Source organism: Artibeus jamaicensis, unplaced genomic scaffold, assembly GCF_021234435.1.
Source record: "Artibeus jamaicensis isolate MK-2021 breed Jamaican fruit bat unplaced genomic scaffold, CSHL_Jam_final contig_233, whole genome shotgun sequence".
Lineage (NCBI taxonomy): Eukaryota > Metazoa > Chordata > Mammalia > Chiroptera > Phyllostomidae > Artibeus > Artibeus jamaicensis.
Genome location: NW_026521486.1, coordinates 681,898 through 709,435, shown reverse-complemented (window position 1 = coordinate 709,435; position 27,538 = coordinate 681,898). Strand labels below are relative to the sequence as shown.

At 57.6% G+C, this 27,538-nt stretch overlaps 1 protein-coding gene across 4 annotated transcripts in view; it reads right to left on the bottom strand.

The window, feature by feature from the left end:
- The window catches only part of BRD1 (bromodomain containing 1), a 47,591-nt gene that overhangs the window by 10,065 nt on the left and 9,988 nt on the right, over nt 1-27,538 (bottom strand). The window contains exons 3-9 of one of the 4 annotated variants that reach the window (XM_037160168.2): nt 17,919-18,075; nt 11,759-11,890; nt 11,292-11,420; nt 10,293-10,605; nt 8,353-8,613; nt 2,343-2,653; nt 2,156-2,260 (exon numbers count right to left, since the gene is read on the bottom strand). In XM_037160168.2, the coding sequence (XP_037016063.2) occupies nt 2,156-2,260; nt 2,343-2,653; nt 8,353-8,613; nt 10,293-10,605; nt 11,292-11,420; nt 11,759-11,890; nt 17,919-18,075 (1,408 nt within the window). Of the gene's footprint in view, nt 1-2,155; nt 2,654-8,352; nt 8,614-10,292; nt 10,606-11,291; nt 11,421-11,758; nt 11,891-17,918; nt 18,076-27,538 lie in introns of all 4 variants that reach the window. The other 3 variants (XM_037160165.2, XM_037160166.2, XM_037160167.2) reach the window with 3 other exon arrangements.

Genomic DNA, 27,538 nt, shown 5'->3' with positions numbered 1-27,538 from the left:
CTCTGTGGACGTGACCCCAGATGCAGTCAGGTGCGCTGACCCCCACGAGGCCGAGAAGCAGCACATGGCTCCCTCGGAGACTCCTGACGGAGCCCCGCGGCCCACGTCTCAGAATGAGCGAGAGCTTTACTCTAACTCGGAAATCCTGCAGTGCATGGCGGAAACCAGAGGACTCCCACAAGGCAGGCGAGCAGACCACGTGGGGGGGCGATCGAGAGCCCAGAGCACTTCAAGTCCAGACTGCGAGGCTGCAGTTCGGAGCAAGAGATCCAGGTGTGCAGAGCCGAGGCCCATCTTGGGCGGGGCCAGAACTGACAGGTGGACCGCCCACGCACCACTGAGGCTCCTGGCCACAGAGGAGCGTGCAGCCTCATTGCGCATCCACTGACTCTACTGCCGCTCTGGAACAAGAAAGCAAAGACCTGCGTTTCAGTCGGGGCCACAGGACACACACGCTCCTCCAAGGCCCACCATCGCCACGTGCAAAGCCCTCCACTCAGAGACGGACAAACAGGAGGAGGGGGACATGTTGTTTTCTACTGGGGACATCGAGAGCTCCCTGTAAGCCACACCTGCCAAGCCGGTGGAACCTCACCAACAGTCAGAAGTTCAAGCAGAACCCAAAGGGTCAGGTGAAGGCCACTGTGAGGACACCAGCTTCTCAGTGAAGCACCTGACCCACAGGGCCCCGCACCGGTGCTACAGGCAGAGGCCGGAGGCTCTGGCATGGGGTGGACGGGCCATGCCTGGGAGTCATCAGCCAGGGCCTGGTGCCCGGGCTGCTGCCGAATGCATTGGCCCACAACAAGCAGGGCCTCCCTCCCAACGCTGACCGCGGGCATGACTGGGAACAGGCTGAGCGAGCTGCACTCGGCTTCCTAAGAAAGGCCACAGCTCAGCGAGGGGAGGCCAGAGCCCACAGGGAGCTCCACGCCCACCTTACTGCGTCCCGTGAAACACAGAAGGGGCTCCGTGTCACTCAGAACTCAACGGCTCTAACAAACTTCAGCTTCGCCTCAACCCGTCAAAATACAAGCGGACGCGGCAGACAATGTCTGCAAACCAGCTGCGTGTGGGGAAGTTTCCCATAGGTAAAATGAGCATCACTCGAGACACTCTGACAAGGACAAGAATGAGATGTGTGCCCAGTGTGGGAGCCCACCTGTGCCGTCCCCTCCGCGTGGACCCCCTCCCCCGGCCCTGCCCCAGCACCCGACAGGACAGGTGCGCTCGCTGCCGCACAGCTGCGCCAAGAGCAACCCGCCAGCAGAGTGGCCACGCCAAAGGATGCTCCTGGTCAGGACCTGACAGATGGACCGGTACGAAACACAGAGCAGGCTCTGACCCAAGACGAGAGCCCACGGGACACACATGCTGGAACACACCTCCAGGAAGACGACAGGCCCGTGGCCTCGCGACACAGACGCCCCCTCCTGTACCCGGAGGCCGCGGGCCGGGCTGCAGAGGGGCTCAGGCACCCCCTTCCAGCTCAGCCCCTGGGACCCCGTGGAAACAGTCGGCCAGAGGCACGTGTGGGGACTTCCTGGTCACTTCCTTAAACTAATTAGGCTGTAGAAACTCGCGGGTAAACAAGAAACACTTTCAAGTGTTGTTTCAGCAGGAAACAGTAATTCCTGTACTAACAAAACTACACAGAACAGTGACAGAACACCAGGAAGTTCTGGAGCCAGCTGGGCAAGGGCAGCCGCTTTCCGAGGGCCCAGGGCCCATGCCCTCCTCAGAAAAAGGACATCCCAGCAGCCGCAGGATAGAGCCACTCGGGGTCTCCCCGACACACGTCCCTCCAGTGGGCTCCGAGAGCCAGCCCACTTGGGTGTCCACGCCACCCGACACCCAAGTGTCTGCATGCACACCACACGCAAAATGAGCAACTGGGAAGCCCCCATCCATGTACAAACTTGGGGGGGAGGACGAGCGGGACTGCCACACCATGTCCACTGTGGCGGCGGCCACCCCGAGATGGCGCCCCTCAGACCTGCAAGTTAGGGCTTTTCAAAGTAAATGTACTGCCTTCTCATCTGGAAATTAAGCAAACTGCGCACAGTGAACCGAGACCACTGCTGGGCGGCACTCCCAACGACCGGGCCCTCGGACCCCGGAGGACAGAGGGCGCACCAGGGTGCGAGGCATTTACCTGTGTCCAGGCGCTTTCCCGGGGACGCCTCCTCCACCTCGGAGTCGCCGCAGGTGCTCCGCGACCTTTTTCTTGGCTGCAGAAGAGTCTCCAACCTCGGAAGGACTACAGACAAAAAGGTTTTGGTCCCTAGCTGAGGAGAAGTTGGCTGGGTCTCAGTGTTCTTGGCAGACTTTGGGGGGCTTACACTTTTCGATTTGCAGAAGAGAACAGAAGTGCGTCTGTTTACATCGCTTGCTGGCTCCGCCACCGCGGAGGCCGCTGCCGCCGGCGCATCGCCACTACAGGCGAGGGAGGGCTCTGCCGGGTGTCCGAGTACCAGTGCGCTCTGAGTGCCAGCGCTATGTGACTCGCTACCAAATGTGACTCGTTTGAATAGTTTACTCTGCTCTGGGTTGAGTTCTACTGGTCTGAGGGTTGGTGGCTCTGAATTAGTCTCCGAGTCTGAAGGAAGAGGTAATGCGTCTGGTGGTTCAAGTTTAGGGGGAGATTTATCTCCTGAAAAAATTATAAATAAAGTGATTTTTGAAAACTGGTAATTATCAAATCTATTATAAAACTTACTACAAATGTGAACTCCACCAAAACACGAATTCAGTTAAGGAGACAAAGCATCACACACAGTGTCTGCGGGCGCCGAGGGCCGTCGGGTCTCAGGAACTGACCGGGAAGGGGACCCACACTCGCCAACAAGAGACGCATCATTCGAGGGCGTGACAACCACTGCCATCCAGGGTCCACTTACCTTGATGAGGGAAACCGAGTGCACACACCGAAGGGTCTGACCAGGCACCCGAACACTGTCCCAGCCGCGGCCAGCACCTGGCGCACGGGAGCAACACTGACCCCTGGCCCTGACCAAGGCCCCCCCAGCCGGTGCTGGAACCAGGCAGCACCCAGGGGCTGTGAGCAGTTTTCGGGGGAAGAGGGGACCACCCCTCAGCTCTCAGAACACACTGCTTTCTACGCCACATTCCGAAATGCTGCAACTCAAGTTCTTTTTTTCAATCTGACTTTAAAAATAAACGCAGTCTTTAGAAGACTATTTTAAGGTCTTTTTAAAGGGCTTTTAAAATCTCTAATGTAAAATCGAGACGTCTGAAAACGCCACAGAGCAGAGCTCTCTGGCCACCTCCCTGGAGGCTGCTCTGCCTGCCCCAGGCTGGAGGGCAGGCCCTGCAGGGACGGCCGGTGGACGGGCTGGTGGACGGGCCGGTGGACGAGCACTCGGCTTCTCCCTGCGCAGGACTGACTGGCTGCAGCTCCTGAGATCTACGGCCAACAGCAACGGCTTAAATGGCCCAGAGGGGTACTTATCGCCCAGGTGGTTTCTGTTGCACTAAACCTGCAAACTCCGCAAACCACTCAAAAGGTATTGAGTTAACACTCAAATTTCAAGTTCACTGTGCAGATGAAAAGCTGCATCTAGCCCGTCAGCCCACAGGACCTCGGAGCCCAGGGAAGAGGACTCTAGACCGCAGGCACCGCCAACTCTCCAGCACAGCCAGGCCAGGCCTCCCGCCTTCAGGGGCCACTGGAGGCCTGTCAGGACCCCCCGCTCAGCAGCGAATCAGACCACAAGGGGCAAGGGCCGTCCAGCCGAGCTGGTCCAGGGGACACCACCCCTCCAACTCACAGGCTGCCAGGGGGTCCCTCGCCCACCTGACCTGGACACTAGGGGACGCCGACAGGACACATCAGACCCTGGGCCACAGTGACAAGTTCACTGGTGACCAAACTTTTCCCACCACTGCTCAAAGTCACTAACAGATGTAAGGAATTGGTGTTCACGTGGCACCCGGGAGCACCACGCACTCCGGCAGAAGGGTGTGTGGCAGCCCCCGCAGAGTGTGTCCTCCTGCCCACATGCCCCGGGGCCCTGGCGCGCCCCACGGGCAGCAGCTCAGCCGCGGCCTCTTCTCCCTCCTCCAGCCTGCTCCTCCAGGGCCTCCGCTGAACACTCCTCCTACCTCCTCACCAGAAGCACCCTCTGCGGCACCTGCAGAGGTCTTCCCTGGTCCTGGCCAGGGGGCCTGCAGGGCCCTTCCTGCCCGACCAAGTGGCTGCTCCCCCCAGCTGGGTTCTCCCACCACACAGCCAGGTCCCTCCCCGGCCACCTCTAGCCCACCCTCTACTCAAAGGCCAACCTCAGGCCCAGGGCCTGAAGGCACCTGTGTGCCTGGCCGTGTACAGGAGGCCCGGACCACCACAGTCCACAACTGCGCGCACTCTCCCACTCAGTCCACTCCTGCCCTCCGCACAGGAGCCCCGCCCCAGACACACAGGGGCCTCACCAGGGAGACCTCCGGCCTCTCCTCGAAGGCACAGCCTGCCCAAGCCCCCATCCCTGCTCCTCAGCCTTTGGCACCCACTCACAGGGCAGCTCACACGAGGACTTCCAAGGCACTAGGGGGCAGGCCAGTGAAGGGCCACTGTCCACCAGAGGCCGCTCCAGTGACCTGGCACAAGGCGTGCGCAGCCCCATGTACGTGCCCGGCGAACCCCGTGACTGCAGCACTGGCCCCGTGGCCCAGGCTGCCGGGGGGGGGGGGGGGGGGGGGCCTGCCGTGCGTGGAAACCTCACCGGATATGCACACACGAGTTAGAAAGTTTGCTGTGTGCACAACACTACACGTAATGCAACCGTGCGAGAGACTTCAGCTTGAGGAGCTTCTAGAATGAACTCTCTGCAACTCCAAGTTATAAATATAAAAATCAGCATCCGAAACCCACTCATCTCGTGCCACGTCCACACGGCCGCAGGCCTCACCCCGTGGCGCCTGGTCTAAAGCAGCCGGACGACACTTCACACACCTGCTCGCCAGTCACCCCCATCAACACCGCCCCCCCGCCCCACCCCATGCTCACACACCCCCAAGCACGGGGGTCCTCAGACACCACAGCAGGCCCCGCCCCCGCACCCGTGGGCTGCGATGAGCAGGCCGCCCCCAGGAGGCTCCGGTCGGTCCTCAAAGGCGCAGCAGGCTCCAAACACGAAGCCAGAAGCAAGAGCCCCCTCAAGGGACTCGGGGACGACACTCTGCTCCTGCAGCTCCCAAAGCCACAGTCTTCATTGTTCAGCCAAGGGAACAGAACTCCAGGAGGAGAGGGAGAAGCCAGGCCTCCGCAAGCTGCTGGCGGCACTCAGGGCTCCCCTCCGACATGTGCGCTGTGGGGTGCCACCTCTGGCTCCGACTGAGCCCCACCCAGCTCCATCCTCATCTCGGAAAACAGCCCCGAACCAGACGACGCCCCCAACTCAGCCCTGAGGCAGCCGCGCAGCCTCGAGACTACAAGGCATGGGACAGGGACTGGCCTGCCACCAGCCCCTCATCCAGGGACTCAATGAGAGGAATGTCTCCGGGGACCCCAAGCCCCGGAGACCTCCCTTCCCTCGGACGAGGGCTACTCAACAGGCTTGACACCCGTCACTCTCCTGCGCCCCACACAGAGCTCACGTAAACATGGGACCACAGCCGCGCAGGGCTGGCACTGAAGAGCCTCCTGTTTCAATGTGGTGACGACCCTGCTGTTAGGAGGCCCTGGTTTAGAAGACTCTTGGCTTCCGTGCCACCATCAGTCCCCTAAGCCCCCGTTCCCACAGTGACGTAGCATCTGCCCATGACTGTCTTCACCAGTCCACAGGGACTACACGTGACCCTGCCCTGCACCCACCAGAGGTTCCCTGCTTGAGGGTGGGTGTCCCCGGCCCCCGCGACTGGCCTTCCGAGGCTCTTCCTGCTCTCCATCCCCGGTTCCCACCACTGAAAGCAGCACACCCTCCAGTGGACCTGGTCACATTTAACAAGGGCGCACCTCACAGGCCAAGCCATCTCCTGCCGCTGCTTTCAGCGCAGTGCACCCTTTAAAAGGGCTCCAGCGCTACAGAGCAGCAATGGTGGTCTTTCGAGGGCCCCCAACCGGAGGCCTCCACCTGGCAGGCGAGGCTGTCCGCCACTCCCCAGATGGGGGCCCGATGCCAGGAGGGGAGCCCCCTGACGAAGGTAAAGGGTCACATGCCGCTCTGCGGCAGGACAACCGGACCGCCAGGGAAGAGGGAGTGCTCAGTCGGCTGCTCCGACGAGGAGGATGGCACCCCAGGCGCTCCCCCCACCCCCGCCTCTCCAGGACAAGTGACGCCAAGAGCGCAGCTCTCCAAGGACGGAAGCAGAGTGCCCGGCCGAGCGACAGCCCGGGCAGTGAGGAGGGGACCCACCCCACGAGTCCTGCCACGTCTCAGGGGACTCGGCCCCCAGGGGTGCAGCAGGCCTGGCAATACAGGGCTGCCCTGGACTCCAAGGACGCACCGGGCGCAGAAGGGGTCTGCCTGCCGCAGTCCCTGCGAGCAAGTGCACAGGAGAACCAGACCCTCCTGGCGGGGAGGGCACTGAACACCGGGGGTTCTCTCTGTTCTGGAACTGACTGCAGGTTGCGACGCTGCTTCTGTTCTGGGACCAACGACAACCCTATCCCCCGAAGGAGAAGCGTGCAGCCTGCACCTCCCACTATAGGAACCTGCATCCACAGGGCACAAAACTGAAAACCAGGTGTAAGAGGCGGAAAAGGCTGCCTAACCCTCCTTCGCTGTGTGCAACGGAGGTCCCTTCCCATGAGGAAAACTCCAGGGCCCTGTTCTCACTCTCCAGGCCGTGGGAGAGGAACCCACAGGAACCGTGGGGACTTGGAGGAGCCGAACGGTCACAGCCGGAACTCACGTGGGGGTGGGTGGGCTGTGGTGCCCTACGAGGACAGGAACACCGCGTGGCCATGACCAGGACTCCGAAGACCATCCGCAGTGGCAAAGCATTTTTTAAGAAGTAAGCTGCGGAAGTCTGAATGTTATGTTGTTTTTAAAAAACTCGAAGATTCTAAACCCAAATGCTATTGGTTTGGCAGGGAGTATTATTCTACTCTCTACTGAGCTGTCCAAAAAGTTCACTTGGTTTTTCCCACAAGACAGCTCCAGCGGTGCTCCGGTGTTAGACTGAACTGTGACAGCCGGCACAGCTGTGCACAGGGTGCATTAAAACCACTCGCCGACATGGGCGACTTTTGTGTAACCACTGTCATATTGAAATCGGAAGCAAATACAAAACGTTTTCGGCATTTTCCGCTTTGCGGTTTCAAAAAAGATAAAAATGCAACTGAAACGCAAAAAAGACTTGTGCAGTGTAGGGAGAAGGTGCTGTAACTGATGGAAAGTGTCGGAAGGGGTTTGCAAAGTTTCGCGCCGGAGATTTCTCGCTGGACGATGCTCCAGTTGGGTGGACCAGGTGAAGCTGACAGCGATCAAACAGAGACGTTATTGAAAAAAAAAAAAGCAGCACTCTACCACACGGGAATTAGCCGACATGCTCCAAACATCCAAATCAATACGGTTATTGGTGAAAATTAAAACTGTGTCTTTATTTTACCAAAAGAGAGCAAGTGACCTTTTTGGCCAACCCAGTATTTTGTCTAACTGAACTGTGCTGATACTGAAACTAGAAAAAAGGGCAAGAAAAGAAGAGAAGGGTTTTCGGGCGAGTTCCACCTGCTCAAACCACTGAAGCTCCCGTCTGAGTTCGCCTCCCAGATGCAAGCCCTCCGTCTGCACCGGTGGCCCGGGGGCTCCCAGTGGTGGAAGGGGGTCTGCCTGCTGTGTGCCTTCTGCCCACAAGACATGCCCATCGCCCCACTCTGCTCCCAGACACGTTCCCACTGCGACCCATGTGCGTCGCCGCTCCCAACGCCCTGCACGTGAACTGCCAGAGTGCAGCCAAGGCGAGGCTGTCTCCGGGAGGCCCCACACAGGCCGCGCGGGCCCCGCTGCCTGCCCCCCAGGGACTGGCGCCCACACTGCCACCTCCCTTGTAGACGCCAGAGGAGCGTGGAAGGGCAGGCACCACACAGCAGCCCCCGCAAAGCTGCCTTTGGAGACCCCATGCGCTCCACATGGCCCTCCCCCCACACAGACACAGAAGCACAAGGCCGTCCGTCACTCCCGTCACGCAGCCACCTCCACTCTCCAACCCTTCTGGGTGGCTGTGCACGACCGCTCCGTGCTCTTCCGGTAACTTTTCAGGACCCAGTTGAGAAAGAACCTCCCCCCGCGCCTTCAACTCTGCACCGCGTAAGGACCCACACAGCACAATGGCACAGCTACAAGGGCCCCCGGGGCCTCGGGAAGACCGACGCGGAGACAGCGCTGTGCTTACCTTCCTCCCCCGTCTCCTGCCCCAGCGGAGCACCTTCCTCTTCCAAGCCTCCAGTACCTGACTCCGAGGGCGGGGGCTGGCTGTGCTGCTGGCTTAGCTTGTTTCGAATGAGAGCAATTTCCTTTTTCAGTAACTTGGCCCGCTTGCTCCTCGACCCACTGGACTTCATGGAGCATGTGAGGTCCAGCTTGTCCAGCAGCTCCCTCAGCTGCTCCTCCAGGGTCATGTGGGCCCTGCTGGCCGGGTTCAGCAACCTGTCCACTGCAGGCAAACAACATGCATCCATCAGTCATCAAACGCTGCGCTGCCCTGTGAGGTGAAAAAACCCTCCTGCTCCCACTGCCCCTTACATCACCCTCGACCAAGACCCCCTGGCTCAGCCGCATGACGCCCCCTCCACTCTAAGCGCACAACGGGCTGCTGCCACACAGAGATGTGCTTTTCATCCGAGGGCGTGAAGACCCACAGCCACCAGGGGCATAATGGGAGGGGACAGACACAGGCGCAGAAGCAGGGACAGTGCCCCGGAGACAGGCACGAGCACTGCTGCGCACTGGACCGAGCCCCAACACTGACTCATGTCAGGGCCCCAGCTGGGGCTGTCTGGGCATCCAACTGCCCCCGAGCCCAAGTCTCCAGACCCAGGTCGTTATGTGGCTTAACAGTTCCGCGGGCTGCAAAATTCACGGGGGAGTCTGAATTTCAGGCTCATTTACTACAAAAATCCCTGGGTTTCAATCTTGGCCAAACCCTGACACTGTTGAAGCACAGATGACCTCCACCCGGTGACAGGCCGCTGAGAAACACACTGCTCTTCAGAGCTCCCTGGGAAGAGGTGGGGGAGGAGGACATGGGGGGGGACGGCACCAGCCCGGTTGTGCGGATGAGCACGTGTCCCTCCCCCGCCACCGCCACTCCGTGGGCAGTGCCTGTCTCTCCTGTGATGTAAGCGAGACGCCAGCACAGGACGAGAAATTAGTGCCTGGGTGGATTCCACCATCACTCTAACAAAACTTCAGATGCTAGACCCTCAGAAGTGTTCACATAAGCAAACATGTCATCCGAGGCCCAAAGCAAGATGCCGCAGTCTACCCTGCAGACTCTGCGCAGAGCAGGCACTGCGCTCCGCCTGGGCCACATGGGCCTCAGCGTGGCGGGGGCCCTCGGTGCCCACCGAGATCTACCAGGAGGGAGGCAAGAGACACACGGGGCACCAGCTCACCCACGACCCCACCCTGACACCAAAGAAAAAATCAATTAGGACTCAGCCTTCATTTTAGCCGCAGAAAGACCTCAGTGTAGAAATTTACTTGGGCAATGCCGTGGCCACTTGCATGGCCATTTTCTGAAAGACCCACACTGAGAGGCCCCGAGCCCCTCCCCCTCCGGGAAGCCTGGTGGTGGTGGGAGCGTGGTGCTGGGAAGGCGGCCTGGCAGCAAGGACGGGATGTGAGGACCAGGAGCGCAGGGCGGGAGGGAGCCGACTAGAGCGTGTGCGCTCGTTTCTGCCCCCTTGAAACACAGTGAACAGCGCCCTCAGCAGCCGCCAAGACCGCCCAGGGCATGAGTCCCCAACGGAACTGCTTCCCAGGCTGCATCACCCAGCCCTGAGCTGTCCCACCCAGGACACCGGACACACAGCGGGGCTGAGCAGAGACGCTGAGTGTAAAATGCACAGCAGGCAGCAGAGAGAAAATGAAGCCAACGGAACACGTCACCAGTGACTCCCGTGTGGCGCGCATGCGGAACTCACAACAGCTGGGTCTGCTGGGCGAGAGGCTGCTACTGAAACAAACTCGGCCTTTTCCCTCTTTTCTTCACGAGGCTAATGGAGAACCTAAACCACGCGGGGGTCGCGCCCCAGGCGTAGGGGCCCGAGCCAGCACAGAGCCCGCGGGGGCCGTGCTCCTGCGCACTCCTGGGCCCGGCCGGGTGCTTACCATCCTCCCAGGAGAAAGGCCGCCGCGGGACCGGGGCGGGCCGCTCCAGCAGGTGCATCCCCGAGGCCTCCTCGAATCCAATGCTGTCCGCCTGGCGCCGGGCCTGCCTCAGGACGACGCCGCCCTGGTCGCGCAGCCTCACTGCGGCTCTATAGAACACCGTGTCCTTGGCGTTGTACCTCATGCAGTTGTCCACAATGAGGTCAAAGTCCTCCTCAAACTCAAGGAGGCTTCTGTACCCTTGAGCTTCTAACCGCTTCCTCATCGTGGCAAAGTCCATGGGCTGTTTAATGTGGTCCAGGTAGTCCGGAACCTGATTGCAGGAGGACAGACGAACACTTACAAACAGGAAACGGCTCCCTGTCCTTCTAGAGAGCCAACACACACGTCACACAGGAGAGTCTCCCTCGCACACATGCAACACGGACACACACAGGCACGCACGCAAATGTGACTCCCACATGCCAGCAAGTGGCAGCTCCGAGATGGACCAAACGTAAACCCTGCAGAAACCAGCTCCCACCCTCAAGAGCCAGAGTGGCCGCTGCCGCCGCCCACGACCTGCGGAGGGAGTGGGTCTCTCTGAGAAGGAATGTCCATCTAACTCAGTTCTAGCATTTTACCACGAACAGGGCCACTTCCATGACTTAAGAAATAGATGAGCCCTTGCCAGTGTGGCTCAGTGGACTGAGCGCCAGCCTGCAAACTGAGAGGTCACTGGTTTGATTCCCAGTCAGGGCACATGCCACGTTGCGGACCAAGCCCCCAGTTCCTGGGGGCGTGCGAGAGGCAACTGATCTGTGTTTCTATCACACATCAACGATTCTCTTCCTCTCTTTCCCCCTCCCCTCCCCTCCCTCTAGAAGTAAAATTTCTGAAAAAATGAAGTAAAGTAAAAAAGGTACAGGTGGGATAAAAAGAACTCAGCACACAGTGAGCAACAGTCTCCCCGGCTGGGGTGAACCGCGGGCGCGGAGCAAGCGCAGGGTGCGCACCCACCTCCTTCAGGCTCACCGGCTGGGCGAATATGCGAGCCGGGTCCTTGTCCTGCAGCTGGTCCAGCACGGAACGCAGCAGCACCGTGAGCGGGGTCAGCCGCAGCTCCAGCGCCATCTGCTCCACCTTCACCTGAGGAACAACGGTGCTCAGCACAGACGCTTGCAAGGTGACCCTGTCCCTGCAAACTTCTACTTCCTGTCACGTGAGCACTCGGCACCATCACGCGGCCCACACCAGTGCGCACTCCTGCTCCCTGAAGCCGAGGTCCTGTCACACCCGAGGTCCCCGAACACCACACTGACCTCCTGACCCCGCACAGCCCCCGCGTCCTTCGAGGGGCCAGTGCCCCCTTCTACAGCGCTGTCTGCAACCCAGGCACCAGGGTAGCTCAGAGCAGGGCCAGGGCCGAGGCCTACAGACCCAGAAGCCACAGCCCGCACAGCCCACAGCCCCACGCCAGGCCGCACCTGCTCCCGCTTGAGCTTCTCACGCTTGCGCAGGAGCTCGATCAGCAGACGTGCGCGCTCCAGGTCATGCCGCAGCCGCTGCCAGTACTTCAGCTTCTCCTTGGCAGCCTGGATCTCCTCGTCGTTTTCTCTCTGTGAAAGTACATGGAAAGGCGAGGCGTCAGGCTCAGAGGCCCCTGTGGCGAGCCCCCAGGCAGCGGCAAGAGCCCCGCCCCTCCCACAGGCCACGGGCCCCACGGAGGGCAGACGGCAGACTCCGCTCTCCGGAGCACACCGAGGTCCCCAGAGGCAGAGGCAAGGGAAGGGGCCTTCTGGGGACCCAAAGAGCCGTGATGAGAGCAGCCACGCGCCTTGACCTTAAGAGGTGGCCAGGGCTCCCACCTCGTGGGCCCTGAGAATGAGGCAGCAGCGCAGGGAAAACCAAAACACAGGAACCACCCGGGCCAGGCAGCCCTGCCGTAGGCCAAGCCCATACAAGTGCGTCCGTGCTCCAGGCACACCACCTGCCCATCTCCAGTCTGCATCTCAACACTAGAAACGAGCTGCTGCCAAGTGCAAGAACCAGCAGTAGAGACCAGATGGGGTGGCCAGGTGGGGTCCTGGCCAGGGGCTGGCATTGAGCCCAGGGCCACGAGGCCCGCCCAATGTGCCTCCAACCATAGGGACAGCGAGTTCTACAGAACCATCGCAGAAGTCCCCAACGGCCTGACAGGGGCACCCCAGCACAGGAAATGACAACCAAAGGTGCTCCTTGTCCCCAAGGACACAGCCCTGCCCCAGGCAGGCCCCCAGCACCCCAACCTCTAGCCCAACCCCATCCCCCCTCTGGCTCCACAAGGCCACACCCCCGACACTTGTGGCACTGCCATCCCAAGTGCGCCCAGGGCCCTCGGGCACACCCAAGGTGTGCCCAACTCTCACGGCAGCGGCTGCCCGTCCTCAGCCCCACTCCCGGGCTCGCCTGCCGCTGCTGCTACAACACCACCCCGCAAAGTCCCAGTGCCTGAGCAGGCCCTCCCCTCCCGTCCGGCCTGCTGAAGGCCTGCCCCTGCCTGACCACAGCTCCCAGGTCAGGCCCGGCATTGGCAGCAAAGGACACTGTGGAGATGACCCCGTGGCTCCTCCCCAAACCACGCTCCACTGAGACGCTCCCACCTGTCACCGTGCGGGCTGTGATCACAACAGCCCAGGACACCCCGATCCCACTCCAATAGTAGGTGCGTGTCTCCCTGGACCACGGGAGGGTTCCACCTCGACGGCTTTCCTTCCCACCCCTGGAATACACACAGCCCACGGCTCAGCCAGTCGTCCATCACCAGCCTCCAGAACACACCCTCCACAGGCACAACTTCCCCAGGCAGATGGCTCCAACCCTGTCCCATCCAGACGGTGCTGACACAGGAGGCCCAGCCCTCAAGATCCAGCCACCATGCCCCGAGTCTGAACGCCTGCAGAGGGAAGAGAGAGCTCTGCCTGGAGAGCGGATCCTGCTTTCCACAGACTCTGCAGTCGGGGACACCCACAGGCACGAGAGGGAGGAGGACCGGGCCTGGGGGCTCCAGCCTGGGGACCAGGGTGGGTAGGCCAGGGGACCACAAAAGGGGGTCTTAGCATCCACGGACCAAACAACTAAGTTAACAATGTTCTTTAAAACTGTCAGGCACCGCGGTGGCTGGGTACCTCACTTGGTTAGAGTGTTGTCCCAATACACCAAGGTGGTGGCAGGTTCAATCCCTGGTCAGGACACAAATAAGAACCAACCAATGAATGCATGAGTAAGTGAACAAAGCAATATTTTTCTTTAAAAGAAAAATCAATAAATTAAAAACAGGAGTCCACAGTAACATCAGCTGTACAAACAAGGCCAGTAAGTACATAAAGAGGTGGATTTAGAAACCAAATTGCCCAAGAGCATCTGAAAGCCACGAAGAGCCGAAGAGCCGGATGCAGGTGGAGCCCACACGCCCACGTGCCAAGAGCCCCGAGTGGAAGAAGACCAAGGTGCACATGGCAGCCTCACTTGCCCGAAAGGCCCAAGTTTTCTGACCCTGCTGTTTAGCGGTCTTTATGTCCCAGGTAAAACCACTCCTGGAAGCCCCAGGTGGTGTATGTAGTTCAGTAGATTGAGCGCAGGCCTCAAGAACCACAGGATCGTGGTTCGATTCCCAGTGAGGGCACATGCCTGGGTTGCAGGCCAGTTCCCAGCAGGGGATGCACAAGAGGCAACCACACATTGATATTTCTCTCCCTCTCTCCTTTCCCTTCCCCCTCTAAAAGATAAATAAAGTCTTAAAAAAAGAGAGAAAAAGAAAACTCCTGGAAGACGGCAAAAGTGGGATAGAAAGTAATTTCTCGTACTGATAAGCTCTGTAAAGAGAATTTTAGGAGATCATGTTTGAAATCGAGCCAACTTTGACTCCACAAAGGAGAAGGACACCCATGGCCGGGGAGAGGGCCACACCCCACCATGAGGGCCAGCTCCATCAGATCACAACCCCGGTGCTGGCGGGAAGGGCGAGCCAGCTCGGCGGGGCGAGTTCTCAGCACGTCCACCCCAGTCCCGGGCCGCTGCACGGTGAGAGACCCCACGTGGCCATGGGGGTCAAAGCCCCTTGAGTGGGTTCACAGAGCCTCATGCCGGAGCCCCCGGGAGTGGGGTGGCCAGACCAGGCCTCAGTGGGCTCCAAACTGACCCAAGGACGGGGCCATCCCGTGGCACCACAACTTGCAGCGCAGGGGGCCCAGCTGCCCTGCAACCTGAGCTGCCTCCTCTGCGCGCAGGCCACCCAGTCCTGTCTGTATGTCTGTCCACCCCACCGGAAAGTCAGGCACAGGAGAAAAAGGCTGCACCTGTCTTCTTCCTGGCCCTGGCTCAGGGTGGGCACCCAGACCCATGGACAAAGAAGTTAAATTAAACTCTAACCTCAGGGTTTCTAAAGTTTAAAAAGACATTAAAATCACACCAAGCTGATCCCCCCTCAAAAAGTCAACCGTAACTTACAGGATGAAGTGGCTGGATGCAGCCCCTCCACCCTCGCCCCCCCCCCCCCCCCACAAAGGGCTGCCCGGACCTGAGCGGAGGCCTCCCCAGGCTGCGTGAACGCTCTGCAGCCGTGATGTGGCGCCCACCAGACCTGGCGAGCGCTGGGCACCAACCAGGTCGGGTGGCGCAGACTCCAACCTAGGCCTTTTCTCCCCATCCTTCTGCCAAAGGGCCGACGTTCCCATTCTGTCTTGCTGCCCTTACGAATTCACCCCAAACTCATCCCGCGTGGCACAAGAAAAACCTAAGATAACCGATTTCACACCAACGCCTCAATCAGCGCCTCCTGAGACAGACCGAGCCTTGCATCCCACACCCTCCAGCTAGTCCCAGCCACCTTTCCCCCACGTCCCCAGCCCCACCACCGCCACAGAACACAAACGCTCCCTGCCCTGCCCAGGACTGCCACTTCTCAGCAGCCCCTGTGTGCACACCGCATGGCTCCCCTGTGGCTCAACAGCAGACAGGAGTGCCCTAGGTCCACACCCTCCACTGTCCCATCTCTCTGCATCATCCCACCTCCACGTCCCGACTCCCTGCAACGCCTCCCCTCATCACGCCTGTCCATCGCCCTGCAGAGGCGCAGAGTCCTCCCCTCGCCCTGGAGGCCTGCGGGCCTGCTCCCACCCTCCCCCTCCACCTCCCCGAACCACGCATCCCAACAACGCGCCGGCACTGGCCGGCAGTCCCCAGGGCACAAGTCCCAGCACAGCCCTGACAGGAGCACGCACCCCACTCCCAAGGTGCAGGGATGGACACGCAGCACGTCAGCTGAGCAGGTGGCGCCAATGAAGAGTCCGGATCGGACCCAGAGTGCAGGATGCGCATTCGAGCAGCCCCAGGGGCCCGCAGGCACAGTGAAAACAAGGGGTGCACCTGAAGCAGCCAGCAAGCCTGACGCCAGATGGAACGGGCAGCTGACCCTCGGCAGGCCGGCAGCACTCAGGACGCCTGGAGCCGGCCCCATCTACACACGTCTGAGGCAGCCAAAGCCCTGGGCTAAGGGGCCTTCAGTGTGCTGGATCTGAACCCAGTGTCCCCATCCAGCAGTCCCAGCAGTCCCTGCAGTCCCTGCAGCCCCCAACACAGGCAGGCAATACAGTCTGCAGAAGCCTGACCCCACCGCACTCTGTTCCTGGCCACTGCCTGAGACCATGTGTGCATGCAAATTTCATGGGACACAACACAGCTGGCACAGAGGGCACCAGCACGCCCGCACCCAGCCCTGGACCCCTGATGGAGAGACGGCTTCATCGTCACACGCTCCGCAGGGCAACGAGCAGGCTCCAAGAAGCGCACCCTCGAGCCTGGAGACAGAAGGGTCAGGGCACATCCCGCCTCACAGAGGCCCAGAATCTAACAGTTTCCCTTTGGTTTTCAAAAAGTATTTTTAAAAAGACATTAAAATCCAAATCTTAAAAAACTTAGAATATCTGCCCTGGCTGGTGTAGCTCAGTGGATTGAGCACGGGCCTGTGAACCAGACAATCGCGGTTCGATTCCCAGTCAGGGCACATGCCTGGGTTGCAGACCAGTTCCCTGCAGGCCAGTTCCCAGCAGGGGACGCACAAAAGGCAACCATACATTGATGTTTCTCTCCCTCTCTCCTTCCCTTCCCCTCTAAAGATAAATAAATAAAATATTTAAAAAAAAAAAAAACTTAGAGTATCTGTTTAGTCACCACAGAGTTCCTGAGACTGATGTCAGCGTCCAGGCCAGGGGTGAGGAGGTGGCACGGGACATGCTCAGCCCAGGACTCGCTGTGTCCAAGAAGGGACGGTACCGGGAGGAAAAGCAACATCGCAAGGTGTAACAGGATGAAAAGGCGTTGCTTTGCTGAAAAACCAAAAACATCCACCCAGGCCTCTCGCCTGGGGCAGACACTGTGCAGGGTGGTGACACCGTGCAGGGACAGAGGTGCCCACTCGGTGGCACCAACCTGAAACCAGAGCAGCCCACCAGAGAGGGGTGCCCAACCCCAGAACACAGCAGAGGGAGCAACGCAAGTGGCCAGCAACAGCATGAGAAACCCCCCGTCAGAGAACCCCACAGCAGCCACCTGCAGGACCCAGAGTCCTGTCCCTGCCCCCAGAGAGCTGCTGTGTCCAACAGCGTCCCCTTGGCCCTGCTCAGCTGCCCAGCAAACCAGCAGCTGAGCAGAGGCACCACTCAGACACCAGAGGTGCGCGGCTGCACAGAACCCCAAGGACGGCCTGCTGCGTGCCCAGGAGGGCAGAGACCCAGCCGCGAGGGCACCTGGACCAGACTCTCCGCCCAAGGAGATGACATGCAGAGTGAGCAGAGAACGCAGGCCCCAAGTCTGCGGCCATGAGCAGATTCCCATTTCCAAGTGCTCGCAGGGCCGCCCCTGATGTCCTGAACTCTCATTCTCAGAACTGCTTTACAGCAACACCAGGCGTCTCCACAAACCCCAATCAAGTATAAAGTACGAGAACGTGCTCGGTCGTTCTCGTTTCATTTCCACAGAGCGCGGCACGCGTCTCTGCGTGTCGTCCTCGGACAGGGATCGTGCTCATCTCCTCTGTCCCGTTCCACTTCCACCGCGTGTGCCACCAGAGCGAGCGCTGACTCTGTTCCTTCACAAAGCAAAACCTTCCCTTTCCCTCATCTCGGCTGCCACCTCCCGCCCTCCCCACTGCAATCAATGCTCAACCAGCCTGCAGGGCAATGCCTTTGAAATAAATCACTCCCTGCACAACATGTTCACACCTAAGCGCCCGGCCCAACTCAGACCACACCATGGCGCCGGCCTCACCCTTTGCTGCTCCCCTCCCAGGACCTGGCCCCACACCGGCGGCACGGTCACAGCTTCCCCTTCCCCAGACGTCTACAAATGTGCAGAGTGGGGGAAGGAGGCAGCAGCCAAAGGCAGGGATGTCGGGTCTCACAGACAGATGACAGTCACCTGCAAACCCACCACTTGGCAGCCTGTGACGTGTGTGAGTCCCCACTGGCTTCCAGGACCAGACCGGACCAGGCCCTGCAGGCGAGCACGCTGGCGGCCGAGGGGCTGGCAGCACGCTGGCCTGGAGCAGAACAGCAGCTCAGAGTGTCGGGAAGACAAGAGAGACCCCGAGGGGTGTGCGAGGGCACGTACCTGCTGCGTGCTCCTTTGGGACTGCAGGCTGGACTGAAGTCGCCTCAGCAGGGGAGCGCCATTCCTAGACAGCCTTTTGAGTAGCCAGTAGCTGTGGGCTCTCTCAACAAACTGCTTCTTCCGCTGAATGGACACCTGATTCGCAATCCTATTTAATCTAAAACACGGAAAAACTCAGAGTTTAGCTTTAGAGCAGTACAATAACACGTTTTCATCACGGAGACTGGAAATGACAGTGTTACTTTTATTAAACCACGCATGTCGCTCCCTCACCCGTGGCACAGAAATGCCACCTCTTGCTGTCCCTGGTTCTGCTAAAGCAAAGTCCACCACCTCCTACTATCCACAGGTGTCACCCACTTTCAATTCACACATGTCTATTAGTTTAATCACCCAAGAAGCAAACATGCTGAAACCAAAGCTCTAAGCATGCTTAGCTCCATCCGTGGGACGTGTCCCCACGCACTTAGGCTGGGAGTAGCGTCTGGAGAGGGAGGCTCTGCCGCCGCAGCACGGCAGGGACGCTGTTCAAGAACAGCCGGCTCTCCTGGGACAGCGGTTGCACTCAGTGACCTCAGAGAAGAAATGGGACCCGCCAGAGGGAGAAGCAGCAACCGAGGCAGGACTGGACACAAAGGCTGCTCCGCACTACAATGACACTGGGCATCTCCTAGTCTCCTGAGAGACCTCGTCCTTTTGGAGACTATAAAACACAGAGGCTTCTAAAAAGCGGGGAACGGGGGTGAGATGATCACTCAGTGACCTCTTGATGACCAGAAAGCTCCTCTTTCCCCAGCCACCACCACCCCCGTGCTCAGACAAAGCCACTCCTCGGTTTGCTTGACGGGAACACTGAAAGACAATGTAAGTCTGATCTAAACTGAGACAGAGCAGAAACAAAAAACCTAACAAGACGACACCCTTCACTGTGCACCACGAAGTGTCAGAACAGGACACCAGTGAATTTAAGACTGAACTTTGTACAGAATCTGAATCGGAAGTTTTACCAAACCACCAAAGAAAAAAACAGTGCGAGCACTGCTGGCTTGACCATGTCCATACCATGATGGCCTTTCAAAGTATTCCAGAACCGTGGTGCCCTCCGGGCCAAGCTCTGAAGGGCACGTCACCCCCGCTGCCCTCCTGCACCCACAGTCCACGCAGAGACCCGGAACCACCTCCTGCCGCAGAGCCCTGCTCCGGCCCTGTTGAGGGGCCCGACCTTGGGCGCTCTGCAGACTCGGCTCTGTCGAATCAAGAGCCTCCACAGGCCGATGCCGACCCAAGGTCAAGTGAACCCAGAGCCTGCCCTTGACCGAGGGGCCACAGGTCTGCACACTGAAGAACACAGAGCCGCACGGCCTCGGCAGCGGGCCTGGGGATACAGGCTGTCTGCGCCCCCACGCGAGTCCTGGGCACCACACGGGGCATCTGCAGGGGTCTCCTCCCGTCCGGCTGAGGTGTCACGCGGGTGCGGCACCGTGCACAGGTCTCGGCACACCCAGTTCCGTGGATCCCTGCACAGGCAGACAGGCCTTCCAACGTACACACGGCTACTCCACGGTCCAACGAAGCCATGTAGACAGAAGTATCTTTTAACAATTTCAATGCCCAAAGAAATGCCACCTGGCAACATGCTTACAAAGATTCTGTCTCGTGAAACAAGCCACCATCTCCTCCAGGATCAGGGTTTCTGAGCCATCAACAGTCCATAGGCACGTGGGACAAGGCATCCGTAACACCAGGGGCCAAGGGGCCAGGATGTCCTGCACACTGAGGACACCTCACCAACAGCACAGACGTGAAGGAGCAGGCAGGGGCCGAGCCCGAGGCAGTGCTGCCCAAACACCCACCACGTGCCCCCTGGGACACGGAGCAGCCTCGGAGAGCAGGTGTGCCACAATGAACACACCCGCCACGTCTACCTGCACACTCTGGCCCCAACTCAGCCACCGTGTAAAGAAATGTGCAGAACCAAGGCACAGGGACCGAAATGGGATGGAGGACCTGTCCCCCTCCATAAACTCCACTGGGAAAGAGACTGAGAGAGACCTTTAAAGAGGAGAGATTTCTGGCCAAATCGGAGGCATAGGAGGAAACACTGTACCTCCTCACACAGCCAAGTTTATGAACAACAAATATTTAAAAACCAGAAAGCAACCAAAACAGAGAAAATTAAACTGTACCGAAGTTCGACAGCAACGAACCATTCATCCAGACCTGTAAGAGGAGCAGAGTCGGTGGCTGGCAGAGAGAGGTCACACAGAAAAAAGGGGCCGAACCAACCCAGGCGGGCAGGCAGCGGTTGGTAGATCCCAAGGCATGGGGTGGCAAAAGGCAGACCCAGTGAGGGCGCAAGGCAGCTGGCTGACCACGGTCACACATTCACACGCAGACAAACCAGGGCCCTAGTGCCTGGAACTAAAGCCTAAAAGCACCAATTGGAAAAACTTTTGAGGGTTGAGCTGCCAGGAGAAGCTTCCAGGGTCACAGAGAGTTCGCTGGAGAGACCCACAGGGTCCTGGACGGTGCACAGGCCCACACACCCAGGAACCAGCACCAGAAGGACCCGATTTGCTTGGGGGAAGCAACAGAGGGGACCAAAATCCGAGAGAGAGCAGAAAAAACGCCACTGCCCCTCTCTGACCCTGCCCCCACATACAGCATCACAACCCAGCAACCTGGGTTGCCCCGCCCTGGTGAACACCTAAGGCTCCACCCCTCATACATAACAAGTGCAAACAGACCAAAACATTATGGCTCAAGAAGAACAGCTCGAAGCCCCAGAACCAATGCTTCTAAGCAACCAAGAGATAGCCAACCTATCAGATGCACAGTTCAAAACACTGGTGACAGGATGCTCACAGAACTGGTTGATTTTAGTCACAAATTAGATGAAAAAATGAAGGCTACACTAAGTGAAATGAAGCAAAATGCACAGGGAAACAACAGTGATGGAAAGGAAACTGGGACTCAATGGAGTGGACCAGAAGGGAGAAAAAAAACGACCAAACAAAAAACAATGCAGAAACAAGAATTTTAAAAAATGAGGAGAGGCTTAGGAACCTCCAGGACATCTTTAAACGTTCCAACATCCGAATTATAAGGGTACCAGAAGGGGAAGAGGAACAGCAACAAGTGGAAAAGTTATCTGAACAAAAAATAAAGGAGAACTTCCCCAATCTGACAAAGGAAATAGACTTCCGGGAAGTCCAGGAAGCTCAGAGAGTCCCAAAGAAGTTGGACCAAAGGAAGAATATACCAAGGCACATCATAATTACATCAGGCAAGATTAAAAAGAAGGAGAGAATCCTAGAAGCAGCAAGAGATAAGGGGACAGTCACCTACAAAGGAGTTCCCATCAGACTGTCAGCGGATTTCTCAAAAGAGACCTTACAGGCAAGAAGGGGCTGGAAAGAAGTATTCCAAGTCATGAAATCCAAAGACCTACATCCAAGACTGCTCTATCCAGCAAAGCTTTCGTTTAGAATGGAAGGACAGATAAAGTGCTTCTCAGATAAGACCAAATTCAAGGAGTTCATCATCATCAAGCCCTTATTATATGAAATGTTAAAAGGACTTATCTAAGAAAAAGATAAAGAGGAACAGTGAAAGGACAGCAAACTCACAGTTATTAACAACCACACCTAAAACAAAAGCAAAGTAAGCAGACAACTAGATCAGGAGTGGAAACATAGAAATGAAGATCTCAAGGAGGGTCAGCAACAGGGGAGTGGGAGGAGAAGGGGGAGAAGGTACAGAGACTAAGTAGCATAGACGGTAGGTAGAAAATAGACAGGGGGAGGGCAAGAATAGTATGGGAAATATAGAATCTAAAGAACTTGTGACACATGGACATGAGCTAAAGGGGGGGAATGAGGGGAGTGTGTGCAGGGTGGAGGGGAATGAAGGGGAAATGGGACAATTGTAATGGCATAATCAATAAAACATATTAAAAAAATAAGAATAAAGAGGAGAGACTTCAAGGACTCACAGTGCTGAAGGTGCATTAACACCAGAGCTCAAACAGGGGCAGGAAGTCGCGGACTGATGAGCACAGTGGGAAGGGTCACAGAGGGGCTGAGGGCAGGCCAGGCCGTCTTCTCAGGTGGCTGGTGGTGATGAGCGTGTCTGCCCTGCAACATCTCACCGAGCTGCGAGTCTGCTCTTCCCCACTTTCTCACTTTGTACTCCACTCTTTTTTTTTTAATATGTTTTTTTTTTAGATTTTTATTTTTATTTATCTTTAGAGGGGAAGGGAAGGAGAGAGGAGGAGAAACATCAATGTATGGTTGCCTTTTGTGTGTCCCCTGCTGGGAACTGGCCTGCAGGGAACTGGCTTGCAACCCAGGCATGTGCCCTGACTGGGAATCGAACCTCAATTGTTTGGTTCGCAGGCCCGCCACTCTAACTTTTTAAAAAATACGGTATTTGGCCCTGACTGGAGTAGCTCAGTAGATTGAGCATGGGCCTGCAAACTAAAGGATCGCAGTTCGATTCCCAGTCAGGGCACATGCCTGGGTTGCAGGCCAGTTCCCAGTAGGAGGCATATGAGAGGCAACCATACATTGACTGAAATCGGTATTTCTCTCCCTCTCTCCTTCTCTTCCCCTCTAATAAATAAAATCTTTTTTTTTATTATTATTTATTTATCTTTAGAGGGGATGGGGGGGAAGGAGAGAGGGAGAGAAACATCAATGTATGGTTGCCTTTTGTGCGTCCCCTGCTGGGAACTGGCCTGCAACCCAGGCATGTGCCCTGACTGGGAATCGAACCGCGATCGTGTGGTTCGCAGGCCCACGCTCAATCCACTGAGCTACACCAGCCAGGGCTAATAAATAAAATCTTAAAAAAAAATACGGTATTTGGCCAAGGGCACACTGAAAGGATCGGAAGTTTCCGAACATGCGTCCTAAACAAAGCGCACGGCACAAGTGACAGAGGTGTGCCTCGAGGCGCTGAAAGGCCCCTGGAGACCCACCAGGAGGAGGCCGTGACTGGCTCTGGCCAGGACTGCCCACCCTCAGCTTCTGGAGAAACTGAAGCTCGGCGCATAAAATGCTGATCTTCGATTCTGGTGCACAACTTGGAAGGAAATTTTAAAACTGAGCACACCGCCACGACAAAGCTGCTTCTCTGAAACCTTTCGTACGGGACCCTGGTTTCCAGCACTCACATGGGCAGCAACAAAACCAGGGAGAGAGGAAAGGGAGACCCCATCTCATTAGCACGGGAAGAGCGTCAGACACAGAAGCCTCACTGTCTTTCCACGCCTGTCTCATGAAGCGGTGCTCCCCGCTGAAGGTCACCAGTGGTTACAGGTCTTCAAGTCGTCCATTCGCTTTGGTCGAATGTGTACGAACAATCACAACCTGACCAGGGAGAAACCTTGACACTCACAGTTCAGCGAGAGGGACAGGATTAGCGCGGAGACAGCAACGGGGCAATAGCAGGCCCCGAGGGGGGCACACCCAGAACTCACTGTCGGAAGTGATGAGCCTTTCAACTCGTGCGCACTTGCCACAGTCTGACCCCTATCCCCTCCATCTACAGGTGTTTTGGGGGGAGTGGGTGAAAAATACTGGATTTCACCCCACCCCCAAAAAAAGGAAAAATAAAAAGATGACTTTTTTAGAAAAGGTTTATCATTATATGGGTTAAGTCCAACCTGGCACCAGTGACTGGAAGGAGAGGATGCACACAGCTCCCAGAAGGCAAGTTCACCAAACCAAGGCAGGGAGGTTCAAGGGCAAACTCAACTGCGAACATGAATGCAAACCTGAGACAAGATGCCTCCATCAAATCCACTCGAGTATGAGAACCTGGCCCAAGGGGGCCCGTGCCAGTAAGGCAAAGATTAGGGGTTCCGGAAGTAGAACCCACAAATCAACAGGCAAGAGGGCAGAATGTGACTGGCTCCAAAAAGGTGGGAAAGCGAGAGGTCCCGGTGACCTGCCACACAGGAAGGTGAGAGCAGAGGCTCCACCTCAAGACCCAGGGCGAGCGGCCGGGTCCTCAGCACACTGGCGCCTGCCATCCCTGCTCCAGCAGGGGCTGTTCCCGCAGACCCCCCGCAGCGTCGGGACCAGGGCAAGTGAAAGGAGGAGCATGCAGGACATCGCTGGACCGCAGTGCCGGAGGCCTGAACAGTGGGTCTAACAATGAAATGATGAACAAAGCTTAGACCAAGACGAAACACGGTGAACTACAAATCATCTCCAAACTGGTACGCGGATTCCTCCAAATTTCCAAATGCCCAAGAGAGTTTGTCAAGAAACCTGACAGGATCAATCCCAAACTCACATGAAGGAAGCATAGGTCACGGGACCACCACGGTCTGCAGAGCTGGCCCCACGGGCAGGAGAAGCAGACCACTGACCCAGAGAAAGTGGCAGAGGCTGGAGACCCTCGTCCCCAGGTGGTGACAGACTCGAATGTGAGGAACACTGACCACAATGGCACAGACGGGGTGCAGCGAGGCCACACAGCCAGGACCAGCCAACAGGCCAGGGGTATGGGGGAAGCCGGTCAATGCTGAAGCCAAAGGAGGGCAGGGGGACAGGGGAGGAGGGCCATTCAAAAGCTCTTAGAAGAAAACCTGGAGGCCCTTAGGAGGCCCTTAGAGGGTCATTTTAAAGAGACAGGACAACATGGACCATAACATAAACTAAACATGCAACGAGAAGGGTGATCCATGGTCAGGCGCCAGGACCGAGGTAAGGCTTCCCCTCACCCCCCCGGACCAGCCTAAGCTGGGCCCAGGTGGACCAAGGTCATCTGAGAGAGCCCTCAGAGTATTACACCAGCCTCGGAGAAATTCCTAAAGAAGGTGGACCTTTTCAAAGAGCAAGCTAATTTAAAAAAACACGATATTTGCCATACTAAATTTTTATAGGGACTTTAATAGCATAAACCACAATCATTTGTGAAAATAGTCAAGAGGTCCTAATGAGCAGCGAGGTGGGCCATGTTCACGGTCAGGTGAAGTCCGCCTCACTGAAGGACAAAGCATCAGGGACCTCGGACCCAGAGGATGAGGCCTAGGTCCAAGGGACAGGTCAGGGCCAAGAGCAACAGAAGCCAACAGATGGCGGCGGGGACATAAGTCGCACCCAACCTTCGGCTGCAGGACTAGGGCTCCTGGGAAAACTCAGGGTGGAGGAGCTGGGCAGCCTCAGAGCAGGCCTAGGACACACACACGCTGCTTCAGAAGAGACACGGAGACAGCGGCCCTTCAGTTTGTCCAGACACGGCAAGATGGCTGCTGCTGAGGGAACGCTTCTGTGCCCTGCACCGACATGTCCCGGGACGACATGAGTCCCCTCCCAAGAGGGACTGGGAGCTCCTCAAATGCTCACCAAGCACGAACGGGCAAAGGACACCAGACAGACAGGGGTGGCGACTGCTGAAGCTGGGTCAGAGGACAGGTGGGCTCTCCCTACATCATTCAGACTCCAGGCTGGAATAGACTGTTAATGACCTTAAAAGTGGGAAGATGAGCCCCGGGAAGAGACATGCGGTGAACACAACCCAGTACACGCCAGGCCAGACAGCCCCCAAAACGCCGCTCCGGGAAGCCAACCCGAGCAGCACAGAGGGTCCCGACGCCACCTGCCCACCGCCAGACCCACCGCAACATGGGGGACGTGCACAGTGCGGCAGCAATGCGACCGATGTCCACGTGCACACCCGCGCCAGACCGCATGTGCGCCAGGTCAGAGGGAGGGACACAGGCTCAGACGGACCTGCCCCCGACTTCCAGTGAGTGGTCGGCGGGCGGGGGGGAGGGGCTCCTGGAAATGGGTGAGTGTCTCAGAAGTGACTCGAAGTGTTCACTTAATATTGACTGTTTTCAAATAAACTTTGACGCTTGATAAATGAATATGTTAATCTAACTTTCTTTGCTTTTAAGCTTTTTATCTGAAGATCATGAAAATAGGGAAAATGTCACTAAAACATAACGCCCACCTAAAGCACAGAAGAGCGCGCTTCACACCGCCCTGCGGCGAGGAGTGGGGGTTAGGACACACCCACCCTCTTCAACACTCAGAACTGAGTCTCTGTCATGGTCACCGACCGCCCAGAGGTCAGACGGAGGCCAGGGTGGCAGCAGTGAGATCCAACCCTCGAGCAGGGGTGTCCAACCTGTGGCCCACTGGCTGCATGCAGACCAGGATGGCAGTGAATGCGGCCCAACGCAAAATCATGAATTTACTTAAAACGTTATGAGGTTTTTGTTGTGATTACATGTCACAATGTATCTAACGTGTGGCCCAGAGACACTCAAAGGCCGACACCCCTGCTAGACCCGTGAAGCCCGGACGGAGTCTGCCTCTGGAAGTGGTCCTACCCCAAGCCCCTGGCTCCTGGCAGAGCTCCCCGCACGGCTTGGCTCAGGTCAGGATGGCCCACGGCCTCCTCAGGGCTCCAAGTGCATGGTCGCCAGTCACAGAGCCCCAGGATCACTGGGGTGCCTATGTCCACACCCCCAGCCAGGCCTCACCATCACCCAATCACATCGACGGGACTGCCAGCAGTGGGCATCTCCCACTGGCTCCCTATCCAAGAGCTGAGGTTCTTGAGGTCAGAAACAGTCAGCTCTGCCCAGTTTTACGAGAAACTCCACCAGATGCTCCCCTCTATGGTGTAGCCCTGACTCTGCCCAGCGTGCCTGTCTGAGCACCTCCACAGTCCTGCTGAGGTGGGACTTTCTGAAAACCAGCACCCCCAACCCACCACGTCAGGAGAAGGGACACTGGAGAGGGGGTTGAGGTGCACACCTGCTTCCGGCCCTCATGGGAAGATGACCCCAGCAAGAACAGACATGACGTCTGGTGCTGGAGGGAGAGGGGGGCCCCACATGCCCTGCCAGGGTCTCCCAGACCCTGGATCAAATGACAGAAGAATCAAAGCAAGAATCATAGGAGATGCTGGCGACACCTCCACCACCGAGAAGCAGGGGCCCCACAGTGTCCAGATGGGGGAGCACATGGTGCTCCTGTGGCACCGAGTATACCGCCACCAGCAGCCCAGCCTGACACCTGCCTGACACCTGACGAACCGGAGCAGGACCATCTCCGTGCACAATGGCGACCCAGAAGGCACTGAGCAACTGTGCAGACGTCCAGGACAAAGAAGTGGGACAGACAGGTCCTGACTGCAGGCACAGGGGTGCCTGGGAGGCCAGCTTCTCTTAGGAGACTAGCCCACCAAGTGGACTAACGGAGTCACCCACAGAAGGTGCCCGCCTGTGTGCCTGCTATGTGCACAGGGCACTTGGGACACATAGCAAGAGGTGACTCTTGGTGACGAGAATTTTAGTGTAATTTTTGCAGTATTTTATAAACTTGAGGGTTTTCCAAATGGAAGTTGAAACAAGGATGAAACCTCTGACCCGATTCCAATCTCTGGGCGTGCCCACGAGGGGGGCAGGCCCACTGTTGACCACTCCTGCACACTGACCCAAGGTGTGCGTTCAAACTGGTATTTTCCAAACAATGTTTCCCACGTGTCAGCCCGGGCAACACCCAGGCAGGAGTGGAGGTGAGACTGTGTGGCAATTACCCTTCGCCAGTATTAAGGAAGACTTCAAATAAATTGTCTCCTTCTCTGCCAGAATC